This window comes from Mauremys mutica, chromosome 7 (genome assembly GCF_020497125.1).
Source record: "Mauremys mutica isolate MM-2020 ecotype Southern chromosome 7, ASM2049712v1, whole genome shotgun sequence".
NCBI classification, from domain to species: Eukaryota; Metazoa; Chordata; order Testudines; family Geoemydidae; genus Mauremys; species Mauremys mutica.
In genome coordinates, this window is record NC_059078.1 from 68061045 (window position 1) to 68077863 (window position 16819).

The 16819-nt window shown below is 41.3% G+C and overlaps 1 protein-coding gene across 2 annotated transcripts in view; it reads right to left on the minus strand.

The window, feature by feature from the left end:
* Positions 1-16819, minus strand: part of DLG5 (discs large MAGUK scaffold protein 5) — a 201713-nt gene that overhangs the window by 63439 nt on the left and 121455 nt on the right. For both annotated transcript variants that reach the window (XM_045024440.1, XM_045024441.1), the window contains exons 6-7: positions 9426-9685; positions 3668-3980 (exon numbers count right to left, since the gene is read on the minus strand). In XM_045024440.1, coding sequence (XP_044880375.1) covers positions 3668-3980; positions 9426-9685 — 573 coding nt within the window. The remainder of the gene's footprint in view (positions 1-3667; positions 3981-9425; positions 9686-16819) is intronic.

Here is a 16819-nt window from a genome sequence, read left to right on the forward strand (position 1 = left end):
TCTATTCCCACCACTCACTCAGTCTGTGTGACCTTGAACAAATCATTTCTCCTGATTTTCTGAGGTGCTGACTTCAGTGGGAGCTGTGGTTGTTTAGTGCCTCAGAAAAAAATCAGGCCCATCACATCAGTTTGTAGCATGGCTTGAATAATTTCTCTGCAGAAAGCGCTTTGAGATTCTTGGATAAAGGTGATATAGAAGTAATAAAGCTTCATCGGTGTTCAGCAGAGCCAAAAGGCCAACAAAGCATTGGGGCAAAGGAATCACTCCTGAAAAGGCTTTTAAATATTAGAAAATCATACTTTAAAACTTTGGGAAAATTAGGCACTGCCATAATTTTCTCAGAGGTGCCCACACTGATATAAAATAACGTAACTGGCTGATTTAGGACAGACATCCCTTCTTTCCAACCAATAGTAAGGCCTCCTCTCAGCTTTATTTATTTTATGCAGTTTAGACTGAACAGCAACCTGACAGCACAAGATCAAATATCACCTGACGCCCGTCAAAACAATTCCCAATAGAAAATGCAGCTCTCTGATCTGAAGAATCATTCTGTGTGGTAACGGCATGATGGCTGAATAGGGTGGGAGTGTTAAATTCCACACAATAGTGGGAAAGCAGGACTTCTGGATATGAGTAGGTGAAAACAGAGACTACCAGTGTGGAAGGGAAGATTGCTAACATGGTTGTGTTCATTCATCACCAGAGAATTCTCTTCTCTTTAGCAAACAGAAATGGATGCTGTAAACATAAAAAACTGTGGAACTTCAGTCCCAAATCCCAGCTGAAGAGTTTATCCTATTCTCTTGGTAAACAAGAACTGCCATATTGCAGCTATTATTTACAAAAGGTATTGCTACAACTATAAGCGTGGGACAGTGCTAATAATGATTGGGCAATTGTTGCTCATTCTTGCTCAATTTGCTTCTGCCTACAGGTATGTAGAACTCAAATTACACAGTTTCATTACTATATAATCAAATGGAGAATGTAGCTAGTTCACAGGCAGAAAGTGAACTGCTGTTCGCATCTGTGATAAAAATTCTTACTCTTGTAGGAAGTTTTCAAATGTTAATACATTGTGATGAAGAGCCCTGTAAGATATAAGAGCAAAGACAACATTTTTGGCAAAGAAAAGAGCCAACTGAATTGCTGAGATAAAAGTATCATATACCCAGGTAGTTGCTTGTGCACCCCCATCCTAAAAGTAAAATGGTATCGCAGGCTACCTGAGCCTGCAAAAACAGACAAAAATCCATTATCCAAAGCTCTGTGTATGGTTAAAATCATTGGGCTCTTGCTTGAAATTGTCCACAATAAGAACGCTTAATTCAGTTTTCCTACTTTTGATTTGTTCTACCGCCATACATTTCAGAAGTGTCTGGATATGGTTTAATCCATTTGTGTTGGAGCACACAGGACGCCTGAAGATTTAGAAACTAGGGAGTAGCACTAGGTCTGAGAGTTCATGGCTCATTTGCTCATTTAATTTTTAAAAGCTAAAATTGTAAGAAAAACCCCTACCTTTGGTAGCTTTTACATTTTAGTAATAGCACAAAAACTGCATCACTATACACAAATGTACTGCAGGATGAACATTTAAAACAGTTTAAATTGATGCAGTGCTGTTTTAGACAAATAGCTCTGACCATTATACATGACCGTCATAACTGAAACATATCACTAGGTGGAGCTACACACAATAGGCAGCAATTGCAGTATGAGCCGTAGTCAAACTTATTGAAAGGACAATCCCATTTACATGGGATTCTCATGCATGGTACTCCAAGCGGAAATGTCACTTGATCAATTACCCATCTGTATATCCCTCTCAAATTCCTGTCCAGGTACTAGATCCAGTCAGAACTAGATAAATGCAAATTCAGATGGTCAGCATTACATAACAAAGCAACGCCCTGCTCAGAGGCAGACTATCCCTATAATTATAAAGAAAAACTGAAGTGCCAACACAGTCATGTTAATATAATTAAAAGAGTTGTTTTAGCAAAAGCTACGGCAGCAGCCTCACTATACAGACACAAGAGTTGTATCTGCCCTTAAAAAACATTCATAACATTTTATTTTAAATAAATGTCAGCAAATAGCATCTTGTTCATCAGGATTATCTCCTTCTTCCTGTCCCTATTCAACTACTCATTCAAGTGGACTTTCAAGATTGTGAGCTAACTCTCCGGGAATGCTTGTTTATTTTATTTTTTAATCCTACACTTAATAAGCACCCATGCAAATTGTTGTAGGAACTGTGTTGATTGTTAAAACAAATTATGAGCGTTCAGTCAACTTTGGGTAAGATTTACAGAAGTGCTCAGAATTACCTTTACTCTGCTTTCACTGAAGTTAATGGTAAAACTACGATTGTCTTCAACGGGATCAGAGTTAGGCCAACACTGAGAGCTTCTGAAAACCCCATGTCTATGCTACAGCACTGCAGCTATGGCGCTGCAGCTGTGCCTCTGAAGAACCATAGTACGGACACTTCCCATATCAATGGAAGGGGGGTTTCTATGTAGTTAATCCACCTCTCTGAGTGGTGGGACTACCTAGGTTAACAGAAGAATCCTTCCATTAACCTCGCCATATCCACAGTGGGGTTAGGTTGACCTAACTATGATGCTCAGGGTGCAAAAATTTTCACAGCTGAGTGACATAGCTAGGTCAATTTATTTATTTTTATTTGTTTTTAAATGTAGACCAGGCCTTAGTGATTTAGATTCCAGATAGCTGAATTTAGTAGGTGCTAGCTGTTAGACCAAAGTTCTTTGAAGTTGGTTGCTTGAGTGTTGGCTACATAGCCTAATCCATATTTATATACCTAAATTAAAGAGATCTGGTTTTCAGAAGTGCTGCAGTTAGACAATTTTATATAAAAGGATTATTTGTGATCAATGACAAGAGTCTGAAAGAAAAGCAGAAAAAAAAAAAGATTTATGGGTACTAGAAAAAATATTTGGTTGTATGTGAATCAGACCTAAGCAAAATATTTGAAAACTGAATGACCAAGTGAATACTATTTTATTATTTAGCAGCAAGCTTCATTTGTAAATCCTACTAACAGCACTTGTGTTTTAAACATTTTAAGAATATATTGCTGAAGTAATACCGCTTTCGGATTAATACGATTTATAAAGCAGTGCCGGCATTTTTGTAAATCGCAGTGCCAAATGTCCTCTAATTTTGAGAGGCTAAATGACAAAGAACAGGGGGAATAATTGTAGTCTTTGAGTCGATGTTAAAATGAGACTGAGAGTCTATTTTATAATGCTAGGTCTTATTCTTAATAGATAATATCCAGATGTGTGTCTCTTAGCTACCAGTTAAAAATGAAAGAAAAAAATTATGTATCTATCTGAGTTCTATCTGTTGTTATACAGTGCCTCACTTGCTGGACACAAAAGGGTGGATTTTTAAAATGAAGAATTTGAAGTGAACTGAACAGAATAAGTCAAGTGCATAGCAGATTGCAGTTGACAGGTACTCGACTGTATAAAGAGTGCAGCCAGGAGAACGTCAGCAGGGAATTTCCTTTTCACAATGAAGCCGCGTTTCCCATCTATCGGGCACACATTTTTTTTTGCACAGCTGCGAGAAGGCACTGGTAAAACCTCTTTATCCTCCCACCCATAATAAAATGGTCCCTTGGTACCTGTCTTAAAGCTTCCATCTCTTCACTAGCCACTCTTTTCTCTGAGGAAGTGTTTTTCAGTTTGGACTCTGCAAGCTCTAGCTCAGTTTGAAGCTTATCCACCTCTTTGATCACTTGGTCTCTCTCACTCATTATGAGGCGATATTCATTGAAAACAGAGTCTCTCTCTTCCTTGTACTTCTCTGCATCCTTCACTGCCTTCAGCTGCATTGTTTTGAACCGTGTCACTTCTGACTGTAACCGCTCCATCTCTCTCTGTAACTCCTTGTTCTGCGCAGTTGCTTTGCTTAGTTCTTGCTGAATTGACTCAAACCTAAATAACAACAAAAAGAAATAAAGGCGCTTGCATCATTTTGCATTTTCCTTTTATAGAGCTGTAGAAAAGTAGGGCTGGAAGGGACTCAAGAAGTCATCAAGTCCAGCGCCTTGCACTGAGGCAGGGCCAAGTAAACCTAGACCATCCTTGACAAGTGTTTGTTCAACCTGTTCTTAAAAACTTCCAATGATGGGGACTCCGCAACCTCTCTCGGAAGGTATTTTCCAGAGTTTAACTACTCTTATAATTAAAAAGTAGTTTCTAAGATCTAGCTTACATCTCTCTTGCTGCAGATTAAACACATTACTTCGTGTCCCACTTTCAGCAGACCTGGAGAACAATTGATAATCGTCCGCTTTGTAACAGCCCTTAACTTATGTGAAGACTTACCAGCTTCTCTTTTTCAAGACTAAACATACCCAATTTTTTGTAACCTTTTCTCACAGGTCAGGTTTTCTAAACCTTTTATTATTTTTGCTGCTCTCCTCCGGATAATCTTATTGTAGTGCGCATCTATACAACTAAATGCTTCCTACGTGTTCAAGAGTATCTGTTAAACAGTGCAGTAAACAGCAAAACTTCACAGAACACCTATTTTTAAAGGGCATCCATCCACACTACAAACTTACAGCAGTTTAACTACGTCACTCAGGGGTGTGAGAAATCCACACCCACAAGTGACAGTTATAACGACCTCACCCCCAGCGTAGACTTCAAATATCGGAGAGTTTCTCCCATCAGCCTAGCTACTGCCTCTCACAGAGATGGATTAACTTCGTCAATGGGAGAAGCTCTCCCATCAGCATAGTAGCATCTTCAATAAAGTGCTACAGCAGTGATGTACGTGGAGACAAGCCTTTAGTGTATTAGTGTAGTCCTTTTCAACTGTTTCTGTCCCAGGAGCCCCTCCTCCGCCCCCCAAACTCCTGTCCCACCTGGCCAGAACCCATTTAGGGATTGAGAAAGGCCAGGTAGTTGCAACTAAAGATTTGTAATTAAAACAGTAAAAAAATGCACTTGATGCACAGAAGCAGTAAAAATAAAGCAAATAAAAAATATTACAATGTATATAAAATGTGATCAACAATAATACTGAAAATACACCATTACAGAAATTAATGGTCTGTTTTTGCCTGAAATAATGTGTTCTGTTCTGGGAACTCCATCCCAGAAAGGATATAGCAAAGGCGGGGGTGCGGGGAGAAATGAGGTCCCAGATCTGGACATTGGAAACTATCAGTGTCATGCTTTAGAAAGGAGATAAATCAGAGGCGTGGGGAATAAAGACAGTAATTTGGATGCTCCTATTTGCCTTATTTTGATAAAAGAGAACAAAGGGACATCAGCTAAATTAAGGGCAACACATTTAAATTTGGTTTAAAAAACCATTTCTTTTTAACACAAGGTATAAGAGGCAAAGAGCTTAGTGAGATTCAGAAAAGACTTAGATGTCCATATGAATAATAAGAGCATCAAATTTTAAAAATAATGAAGGATATAAGCCAACCACTAACTGATGGGAGTTTAGAAGAAACTTCTCCTAGGAGCATATTCTTCCATAATTTTACACAAAGAGATTTCTTTGCACCTTTTTTCCTGAAGCATCCGGTTATTACCAATGGCAGAAACAGGCTACCTGACTTAATGGACTTCTAGTCTGATCCAGCATGGCAATTCCTATATGCCTCTGGCATATTTTGTGTTCTCACACACACACACTTGGCATGATCTAGCCTGATTGTCAGGCTGTGCCAGGCTCTGGGCATATCTGGCAAGCAGGAAACACTACCTAAGATATTTAGTTGAAGGCACCTGCAAATTTAAAGCATCTGTCAGTAATTTGCAAGCGTCTCCCCTGCCATTAGTGCAGATTAAAGAATCTCCTTACAAACTCCATCACTAGTTTGTAGAGAACAGAAAAATCTACTGTTAAGTACCGTATATACTCGTTCATTAGCCTGTTTGTTTATAAGCCGACCCCTCAGAATGGATAGGTAAAAATAGCAAAAAACTGTATGACCCTTTCATAAGCCGACGCTGTATTTCAGGGGTTAGAAAACTTTGGTTTCTGGCCTGTCAGGGTAAGCCGCTGGCGGGTCGGGATGTTTTGTTTACTTGGAGCGTCTGCAGGCATGGAGCCCCTGAGCTCCCTGTGGCCGCGGTTCGCTGTTCCCAGCCAATGGGAGCTGCTGGAAGTGGCGTGCCATTGGCTGGGAATGGAGAACTGCGGCCACAGGGAGCTGAGGGGCTCCATGCCTGCAGATGTTCCAGGTAAACAAAACTACAATATATTAGATCAAGGATCGGCAACCTTTGGCCCACGGCCTGCCAGAGTAAGCACCCTGGCGGGCCGGGCTTGTTTACTTGCCGTGTCCACAGGTTCGGCCGATTGCAGCTCCCACAGGCCGCGGTTCACCACTCCAGGCCAATGGGGGCGGCGGGAAGTGGCGCGGGCCAAGGGATGTGCTGGCCGCCACTTCCTGCCACCCCCATTGGCCTGGAGCGGCGAACCATGGCCAATGGGAGCCGCGATCAGCCGAACCTGCTGATGTGGCAGGTAAACAAACTGGCCCGACCCGCAAGGGTGCTTACCCTGGCAGGCCGTGGGCCAAAGGTTGACGATCCCTGTATTAGATATTCAATTCAATGATTCCATAGAGTTTAAAATCATCAAATTTTGGTGTAGACCCGTGTCTACACCCCGACCCCCGCTCTTTGATGCATCACTTTTTTACCAAAAATATTCGGCTTATGAATGAGTATACACAGTACTTTTTTTTTTTTCTTTTGCAGTAGTGGGCAAACACGAGGAGGAGATTGAACCTTACCAGGCATAGATAATACATTAAAAGCCTGTGAGATACACATCCATGATGTATAATCTTGTGGCCATGTGCATTCCAAGCACCATTACAGTCACAGAGAAGGGAAGGGGAGGAAAAAAAATCAGTATCTGCTGAACGGAAATGGATCATCAGCTATAAAGAGGATACAAGCTTTAAAGAAGATTCTGTATTTTTAAGCAGAAAAAAACAACCAACAACTTTGAGCCATCAGGAAGTATCTAAATGGGGGAGGAAAATCATATCTTCTGTAGAGGATTCTTCTATCTGTTAAAGTATCATAGTACGGATAGCTGAGTAGATATACAATGAAGTTCCATGTGGAAAACCAGGCTTCAGAACTGACCTTGAGCTGAGTGCTCTGTGCCTCCAAGGAGGAAAGAGCAAGAGACAGCTGGCATCACACTTTCACAGCTCAGAGGCTTCCTGTTCAGTCCACAGGGTCAGTGCAGCATTTGCAGCTGCTGTTAGGAAAGATGATGGGTTGAATTGTAAGGAGGGCTAAGTTGAGGTATTGGACAGCATTCCCAAAGAGTGCTCACTGGGGGACAGACTATATGCCACGTCTCTGTTTTTGATGAATTGCATACAGCAGGTGGAATTGTAGGGGTAACTTAGTCCATGTTCAAAATCCCGAGGGCCATGCCGAAAGGAAAAAGGTGTTCTGCACTCAGACTACCAAGCCATGTTTTGTTACACAAAAACAAAATGCAATTTAGACTCTACTCAAACATGTTTTTAAACCAAACTGCAGTTAAAAAGTGTTGAAGTTTGCAAGTTTTGTAGCGAGTTAGTCTTTAACCTAAACTGCAGGTTTGGTACATTTGATACTCTGAAAAATGAATTTTGAAAAGAGCAATATTTCATGCTTAAAACAATATACTGACCACGCACAAGGATTATTTTCAAGCTGTTTTTAATGATAATTTTCCTATTCAGTTAAATATATTTTTGACTGAATGGTTATGAAGAGGGAAAAAGAAGTCAGAAGCAAAGATTTAACAGGTAAAAACCCCATAACCATCAACGCACCAGAGACAAAAACAAAAAACACCATATAAAATTAATAAAAACAATGAAATAAGTTCCTCGGTCCAATTAACTTGCTTTCTCATATGCTTCTGAGGAACAGGACTGCAGTTTCTCAAATTCCCCAGACTTGACATTCCAGTGCTACACTATAATACCACACAACACAATAGATTTACTAACAGACTTCATTTCTTCATGAGGACTCTTTCAGTGACTATACAGTACCAGCCTTGAGCAGAGTATTCCGTAGGCCTCATTAAAAGCCAGTATATTATGCAAATCCCCAAGCAAGTAGATTCTAGAATTTAAATAGAAGTCTGCATATACAATTTACTTCCTCTCTAAAGAGGAGTCCTATAGGACAGGACCATAACATCTGTCACCAAGCCTTTGTCAATGCAACCAGAGTTCCCACACTGCTCACTACTGCATGTTAAGCTTTTGCACATTTCCAGGAGTAAACAAAGCAGTGTATAAAATGTTCTTTTAAACTTCTGATGCATCACAGATACATAAACGGCAATGCAAATGTGTCCATGCCGCAGCCCTCATCCCAGCTAACAGAGAGTTCTGTGTTCACGGATGATGGGAGGAACTTGGAAAAGCGTGAGAGAGAATTTTAGACTTTCAGCTCTGACCCTGATAAGGAATGTGGTTATCCCTAACTTACGGCAGGAAAAACCCATGGCATCCACAACTCACCCATACACATCCTTTTCAGGCCTTTTCTACACTTGTACATTTCTGACCCCCTTTTAAGCAATGGTGTAAGCCATTCAAGCTCTAGCATAAGCCAGGTGCAGGGTAGAGTTAGATGACATGGTGCTAAAAATGCGTGTGCCCACTCTGTGCTGGCATTACCCAGCTGATAGCCCTGCTAAAGAACAGGTCAGAAGTTTCCTAGTGAAGACACACTCTCGAGGGCTTCTGTTCAGCCGATACTAACCAATGATGCGGTCAGGTTGCAGCACCACTGGAGACCAGCATGCAGTCTAAGATACATTTACAGCACCATGAAGGTTTTCTCCAGGCATGGGGCCCTCTTCATTAGTGAAAACTCCACTCCCAGAACAAGAACTCTACCTGGCAGCCTATGTTTATGCTACAATGGATTCATCATCTATTGAGTCGAGTTCATTAAACCCAGCAAACAAAGCCCCAAACATTTCTGGTTTGATAACACCTAATATATCCTTGAATGTACAATTGACTCCCCTTAGATAGGAGTCAAGTACGGCTCAGTGGGAAGAATACCACTATGAACCACAAGATTTCTTAGATGAACCAAAGGACAGTTTTTACAGGATTTCACATAGATAAAAACATAATCCTGGAAAAGGTTGGGCAGGACAATCATTTCCTCTCAATGATTTTTAGTCCGTGAAGTTGTGCGTGGTGGTGGTTGGATTTCTTTTTGTTTTTTGCATACTCATTAAGGGCCTTCCACTGTAGATACACAAATGGTAACATAAACCAGTATTTTTCTAAACATCTTTTTAAAATGCCACTCACAACAGAATTGGTATCGCCTACACAATGTATACAAATCATGAAAAGCTGCCTATACCTTCTAAGAGAGGAGGAATACTGCTGCTGGACATGTATTGCTGTGTCCCTCTGTTTCATTAACATGTCAATCTGCTTCTGAAGACGCCTGTTCTCCTCCTCAGTCTGTTCTAGCCGGCTAAGTTCTGTATTGTGGCTTGCTATCTTCTCATTGTACCGTTTCCTTAACGCATCATAATCCTTTTTCACACCTTCTAGCTTGTCCATTGCTGTATCATAGAGTTTATTCAGTATCTCTGAGGATCCATTCTGTTTCATAACCTAAGAAAGAAACAAAAGGATAATTTCAGTAAGAGGTAGACATAAGAGACTTTTCACTTGTTTTTAAGTAATATGAATATCTTAGGAGACCTGTTAACATATGAACACTACGTAACGTTTTTTGCTTACAGCTACTTGTCCCCTCAAACTCAATGTCCATGAAAAAAAACATTTAAGTTGAATTAGGCCATTCTGAAAAAGAAATCTCTACATACAAGATTCTTACCTTCAGGTTGGTAATACTCACATTCAATAAATTTAGATGGAAAAACATGACTATATCAATAGTCCTATAAAAATTGTTTTGCTATAGACAAGCAATCTAAATTAAAAAAAAAACACACAACACTAGACAAGGAGATATCAAACTTAGTTTACTATTACTAGTTGAATAAATATTGATAACAACTTCTCCACATTTCAACTGCCAAATTATAAAACACTCCCCCAAAACATAACTTTGGAAGCTGTGATAACAGTGATAATACTTCATTTTATCAGTCTCACTCACAACGACAACTCAAACTCAAATAACCTAAGTTTCAAGAGATGAAAGGCTAGTCTGGGTAAGATTTACATGCAGTCATGCATTTCAATATTCATCGTTATTTCATCTAAAAAACATCTAGTAATGAAGCATTTGTTCAGAAAGCTACCCATAGCTAGATTATTTTGCTCCTAAAAACATTGTGTTATGTTTAAAAGGGTTGAATCTAGCCTAAAGTTTAGATGCATTTAAAGAGGGTACTAGAGAAACTTAAAAGGAATACTTTTATAAAATACTTCCTGCAGCTCCCATTGGCTGGGAACGGCGAACCCCAGCCACTGGGAGCTGCCGGCACTGTCTGGCGGCCCGCCAGTGGATTACCCTGACAGGCTGCATGCGACCTGTGGGCTGCAGGTGGCCCACCACTGCTCTAAGGAGAGAGTGCTGACAGTTTCGTTGCAAGGACCACAAATACAGAGAGAAATCTTGTGGATCACTTCCCCTTCTGTTTGTGATACACAGACTACTAGGATACCATTTGCAATTGCCCAACACTCTCTTGGCAATTATACACCTCTATCTCGATATAACACTGCCCTTGGGAGCCAAAATATCTTACCACGTTACAGGTGAAACTGCGTTATATCAAACTTGATTTGATCCGCTGGAGTGCACAGCCCCAGCCCCCCCCCCCCCCCCGGAGTGTTGCTGCTTTACCGCATTATATCTGAATTCGTGTTATATCGGGTCGCATTATATCGGGGTAGAGGTGTAATTAAGGCTACGATTTAGTCATGGTATTTTTAGTAAAAGTCATGGACAGGTCGCAGGCAATACACAAAAATTCATGGCCCTTGACCTGTCCTTGACTTTTACTAAAAATACCCCGACTAAATCTTGGGGAGGGGGGTGTTGCTGCCCGGGGGTGGGCAGTGGCACCAGCTGATGGGGCTGCCGAGCAGTGGCTGTTCCAGCTGCCCCTGGGACTGCTGCTTCGGCGATCCCCAGGGCCAGCTGCCCAGGGCCACCCGAACGGCAACCAAAGCAGTTGGCTGCAGGGCCGCCCAAACAAGTGGCCGCAGAGCCACTCCAGCAGCAGCTGGTGTGGCTGTCCCTGGAGCCAGCTGCTTAGGAGGCCCTGGGGTCAGCCATACTGTTTGCTGCAGAAGTCACAGAGGCCGCGGAAAGTAACGGAATCCATTACTTCCGTGACCTCTGAGACAGACATGGAGCCCTAATTACAGTCACTGATGGCTCCTTAATTCCTGCTGCTTCTACACACGCTCAGGATCCTCTTTACATTGAGACACCTAGCCTCTTGGAGAAGCAGCTGGAAATGAGTAGCAGCTACCAACTTTATGTGACTGCCAGCTCTCTGTAGATCACCAGTAACCCACAGACTGCAGCTTGATAAAGCTGATCTTATGCATCACAACCACACAGGTGAGAAAGTGAGGTTCCTAACAGTATGATTTTTATCCTGACACTATCCCCTTTAATAAACCTAGAGGTACAAAAACCCAATGGACCAGAACTGTGAGCTGTTTGGTTACAAGTCAACTTGACAATTTGGACGTAACAGAGCCCCGATTCAGAAATGACTTAATCATGTGCCTAATTTCAAACTCGTGTGTAGTCCCATTCACTTCTGGGGCACTACTCATATGCTTAAAGTAGGCACATGATTCAGTTCCTTGCTGAATTGAGGCCTTAGTATGTGATTCAGGAAACAACATCAGCACGTTCTTTTGTCCACCCATATTTAAGGGAGCCCACTTTTTAAATAGTGGACTTCAGCATGTGTTTAAAATTAAGCATGTGCTTAAGGGTCGTTACTGGGTAGGGATGTTTTCCTGAACTGGGGCCTTGACCATCACCGAACTGTCCAAGAAAAACAAGTTTACTGAAAAACAAACAAATGGTACTGAAACCAAACTTAGGGGCAGAATATTTGAAACTCTCAGACAGAAGCAAACATTTTCTCACAACCTAAAATGTATGGGGCCCCTTCTCATTGACAATGTCTTAAACAACTATCAGCTTAAGTAAACTGAAAGAGAAAAGACAAGACCAAAGATAGCAGGAGTTTATTTTAAACTTAGTCAAAGGCTTTAAAATGCAAATGGGGTTTGGAAAGGGGAAGAAAAGAGAAAATGCCACAAACAGGAAGTGCAGTAATAAGGAAGATCTCCCATCCAAAGCCCCAATATGAGGAAGAGTAAATAGTCCAAGCTGGACCCAAGGCTACAGCCATGGCAACGAAAACCTCATACGTGAGCAGTAGAAACTTAAAGGCCAGGCAGCTGCTGTACAGGAAATCAACGGCAATCCCACAGAGCAGGAGTCATTTGATCAACAGTTTTTGTTTCTCAAGCAGTTGGGCTGTTTTGCTACAGTCTGGCGATGGCATGACACGTCAGAGAGACCGTCAAAAATAGAATTAGATTAATCCAGATGAAAAGTGACAAAGACTGAGATAAGACTGCTGGCATTCGTTCAGGACAACATGATTCACACTGACAGACCAAGAAAAGGAGCCACGCACGTTTCTCACTGTCAGAGTAACAAAATTTCCTTGAAAAGGGTAATGATGAAGTTCGCACAATACTGAATTATTTTGCAAAAATAAATGATAGTAATAACACTCCGACTTTATGCTGTACTTCCCATCAAAGAATCTCCAACTGCTGGACAAACATTAAAGCTGATGCCATTCTGTGGTAGGTTTCATATCACCATTTTAGAGAGTGAGAAACTAAGGCACAGAAAGGGTAAGTGACTTGACCAAACTCGCATAGCAAGTCTGTAGTATAGCAGAGCAGGAAATAAAAATCCAAACTTCTGTAGTCCTAATTGTTTCACGTACAAAGATGTATAGGAGCACCCCTTCAAGTTAACCTGATATCAGAGGAAACGAGCAAGACAAAATACAAAGTTAATAAAATGAACAAACAAGAACACCCACAAAGAAACAAACCAAAAAAACCCAACTAAAAACATGGTAAACACCTCAGTTTGTATAGCTTATTTTGACTTTTACCCTTCAAGCCCGGCAAGTAATTATTTTTGTTTGTATAGACTTTGCTTCTGAAGCTTAACCATTTGACTTTAAAGGTTGTCTCATGAATCAGCCCAGAGTTAGGCAAAGCCATCTATTTAGCCATTCTACATGTTACTGTAACTGTTCTAACTAAATGATCCCTTTTCTGTAAATGAACCATGGACTCTCTGCCACTTCCAGGTTGTTTTTTCTGCCAGCCTATTTTGCCTATTTTTCTCCCTAGCGTGTGAACTTTACTACGATTAAAAAAACAAGCACCTTGGTGTTGAGACTGCTTAATTGTTAGAAACATCCATTCTTTCATCCCTGCAAGGCTCTTTTTTTAAGTTTGAAGTTTAAAAGCATTAATCAACCTGTAGCATTGTTCTAACTGAATAGTGTCTGTGAACCTAAATAACCAAACTTTGTTCAATCATTCCCCTAACCTTTAAAGGTGTCACTGGGAGAAAGAAAAACTGCCACTCATTTTTTGTGATACTTTTACAATATAAACATAGGCTGCACTTTTGCATGCCCACAGCTATTCCTGTCCCAAGAAATACCTATAGATCAAGGGACAAAAGCCATTCTTTCTTCATTATTATAAGCCTTTAAATTAGATTTAGCATGACTAAAAATTATAATTATCCAGAGTTCTTTCTTCATATTAGGAAAGGGTCAACTCTGAGAACAGTTTTATTTTAAAAACACTCTCATCTTTGTTACTATGAGTATGATATGATCTTCAAGAATGATGAATAAACAGTCAACAGTTAACTATTAACAACGTGCCCAAAATGATCAAGTCAGCACTGATATGCTTTAATTCACTGTTATTCTGGCAGAAAGCGATGCTGTAACTTGTGTTGTGTTTTCATTGTAAACCCTTAAGTTAAGAGGCATGTAATTCAATTATAAGTCTCTTAAGGCTGAAATTTTGCCTAAGGGTTGAAATGAGGTTACGGTAACATATTTATATATAAATTCCTATCCCCAAAAATACCAGACCAAACCAAACACCTCCACCCAAAATACTCATGTAGCCAAAAGTAGTCATATCCATTGTCTTTTCAGGATGGCTGCAATCAGTATTTCCACTGACTTCAAAGGGCTTTGGAACAGATGCACAGAGCTGAGTGCTCAGCACTTCTGAGAACTGGGCCACTTATTTAGGGGCTTAAATATGAATTTAGGAGTCTACGTTTAGGCACCCATTTTTAAAAAACAGAAGTTTTAAAATGACTATGTCCCTTCAATGTATAAATCAGTGTTAAACTCAGACATTTGGGTCTGTTGATGTCAAACGTCCTTCTTCTTTAATAGTTTATGTAATCCCAATTCCTCTTTACAATTAATTGATGCTTCAAAATTTTTCCTACTAGTACAGATAAATTAAAAGCCAGTGATTTTTTAACCAAGATCCTAAGGGACAGCTCCCTTTTATTTTACTGGCAAACAAGGAGGGGAGCATAGAGAGCAATTATAAACAAGGTAAATCCACAACTCACTGGTAAACAGATTTTACACTGGATTCTAAGGCTACACAAAGGAAGGTACTTGTGAAGGGCAACCAATCTGTAAGAGCAAGGCTGGGCTGGTAGGTGCAGACAGACAGGCACTCTGAGTAATGTCCCGAAGGTATATTTAATATCTGCCTCTGGCTGATTGAGGGGAGTTTAAAAGAATGTGGATTTTTTTTTAACTGGTGATAATCCATACATTCTATGTCTAGATCATCTATGCATATGAGAGAAAATATCTATTAAATGAAAAGAATGTCTTGGCAAGTCTTTTCATATGTTCCTTAAGTTGTTCCTCAGTCTAACTTGTCTGTAATGTCTAATAATGGATTCCCTTGTTTTCCTACTTTCCATATTTCTCTCTTTGTACAGTGTCTTCTCCTTCCTATCCTCACAGTCTCTCCATTCCAGAATAAATACGAGGGAAGGAGAGGAGTTACTTAAGTTAAGTGCCAATGTGGACACAGGAACAAATGGATATAAACTGGCCATCAACAAGTTTACGCTGCAAATTAGATTAAGGTTTCTACCCATCAGAGGAGTGAAGTTCTGGAACAGCTTCCAAAATGGAGCAGTAGGGGCAAAAAACCTAACTGTCTTCAAGACTGAGCTTGATAAGTTTATGGAGGGGATGGTATGAGGAGACTGCCTACAATGGCATATAGCCAATCTGTGACTGCTAGCAGCAAATATCTCCAATGGCCGGTAATGGGACACTAGATGGGGAGGGCTCTGAGTTACTGCCGAGAATTCTTTCCCAGGGGTCCGGTTGGTGGGTCTTGCCCACATGCTCAGGGTCTGATCGCCCAATTTGGTTTTGGAAAGGAATTTTCCCTGGGGTCAGACTGGCAGAGACCCTGGGGGTTTGGTTGTTTTGCCTTCCTCCGCAGCATGGGGCATGAGTCATTTACAGGTTTAAAAACTGGTGTAAATGGTGGATTCTCTGTAACTTGAAGTCTTTAAATCATGATTTGAGGACTTCAGTAGTTCCACCAGAGGTTAGGGGTCTAGTTCAGAAGTGAGTGGGTGAGGTTCTGTGGCCTGCAATGTGAAGGTGGTCAGGCTATATGATCATGATGGTCCCTCCTGACTTTAAAGTCTATGGGCTTGGCTACACTTACGGTTTGCAGCGCTGGTAGTTTGCAGCGCTGGTCATCCAGCTGTGTAGGAGCAGCGCTGGTGTGTGGCCACACTCACAGCTACCAGCGCTGGTGTGTGGCCACATTTGCAACATTTGCAGCACTGTTGGGAGTGCTGCATTATGGGCAGCTATCCCAGCATTCAAGTGCCAACAACGTGCTTTTCAAAAGAGGGGGGTGGAGGGTGGTGTACTGTGACAGGGAGCGGGGAAGAGAGAGAGAGTGGATTTTTGGAGCCAACACTGTGTGTTAGTTTCCTGGATTGAAAAATCACAAAATGTTCACGAGCCCTTAGTCTTAACTCTTAATTGCAAACAGCCTGCCTCCAACACGGACTCCCCGCTGTTTCACTCACTCCCTGTGGTGTACTGTGACAGGGAGCGGGGAAGAGAGAGAGAGTGGATTTTTGGAGCCAACAGTTTAGCTTCCTGGATTGAAAAATCACAAAATGTTCGCGAACCCTTGGTCTTAATTGCAAACAGCCTGCCTCCAACGCTGTTTCTCTGTCAAGCAAACATTCACTCCCTGCCTCTCATTTGATCGTTCACAGCCAGGTACAGATAGCTCCTGTTTGCTGTGATCAGTGTTTGTTTTTTAGATAAGCAGTTCAACGGAGCTCCGATCGGAGTTCACAACAAAACAAAGAGAGGCTGCATAACAAAACAAAGAGAGTAATTTAGTTAAAAGCTTTCTGGGATATCTCCTTATCCCCTGGAGGCCAATAAAAGCGCTGGTGTGTGTCCACACTTGATGAGCAGCGCTGGATCACCAGCGCTGCAATCGCTACACCCCAACCTGGCCAGGTGTACAGCCAGCGCTGCAGCCAGGGAGTTGCAGCGCTGGATGTGCCTTGCAGGTGTGGACGGTTACTAATTGCAGCGCTGGAAAGCCTCTACCAGCGCTGCAACTTGCAAGTGTAGCCAAGCCCTATGAGCCTATTCATCTCTT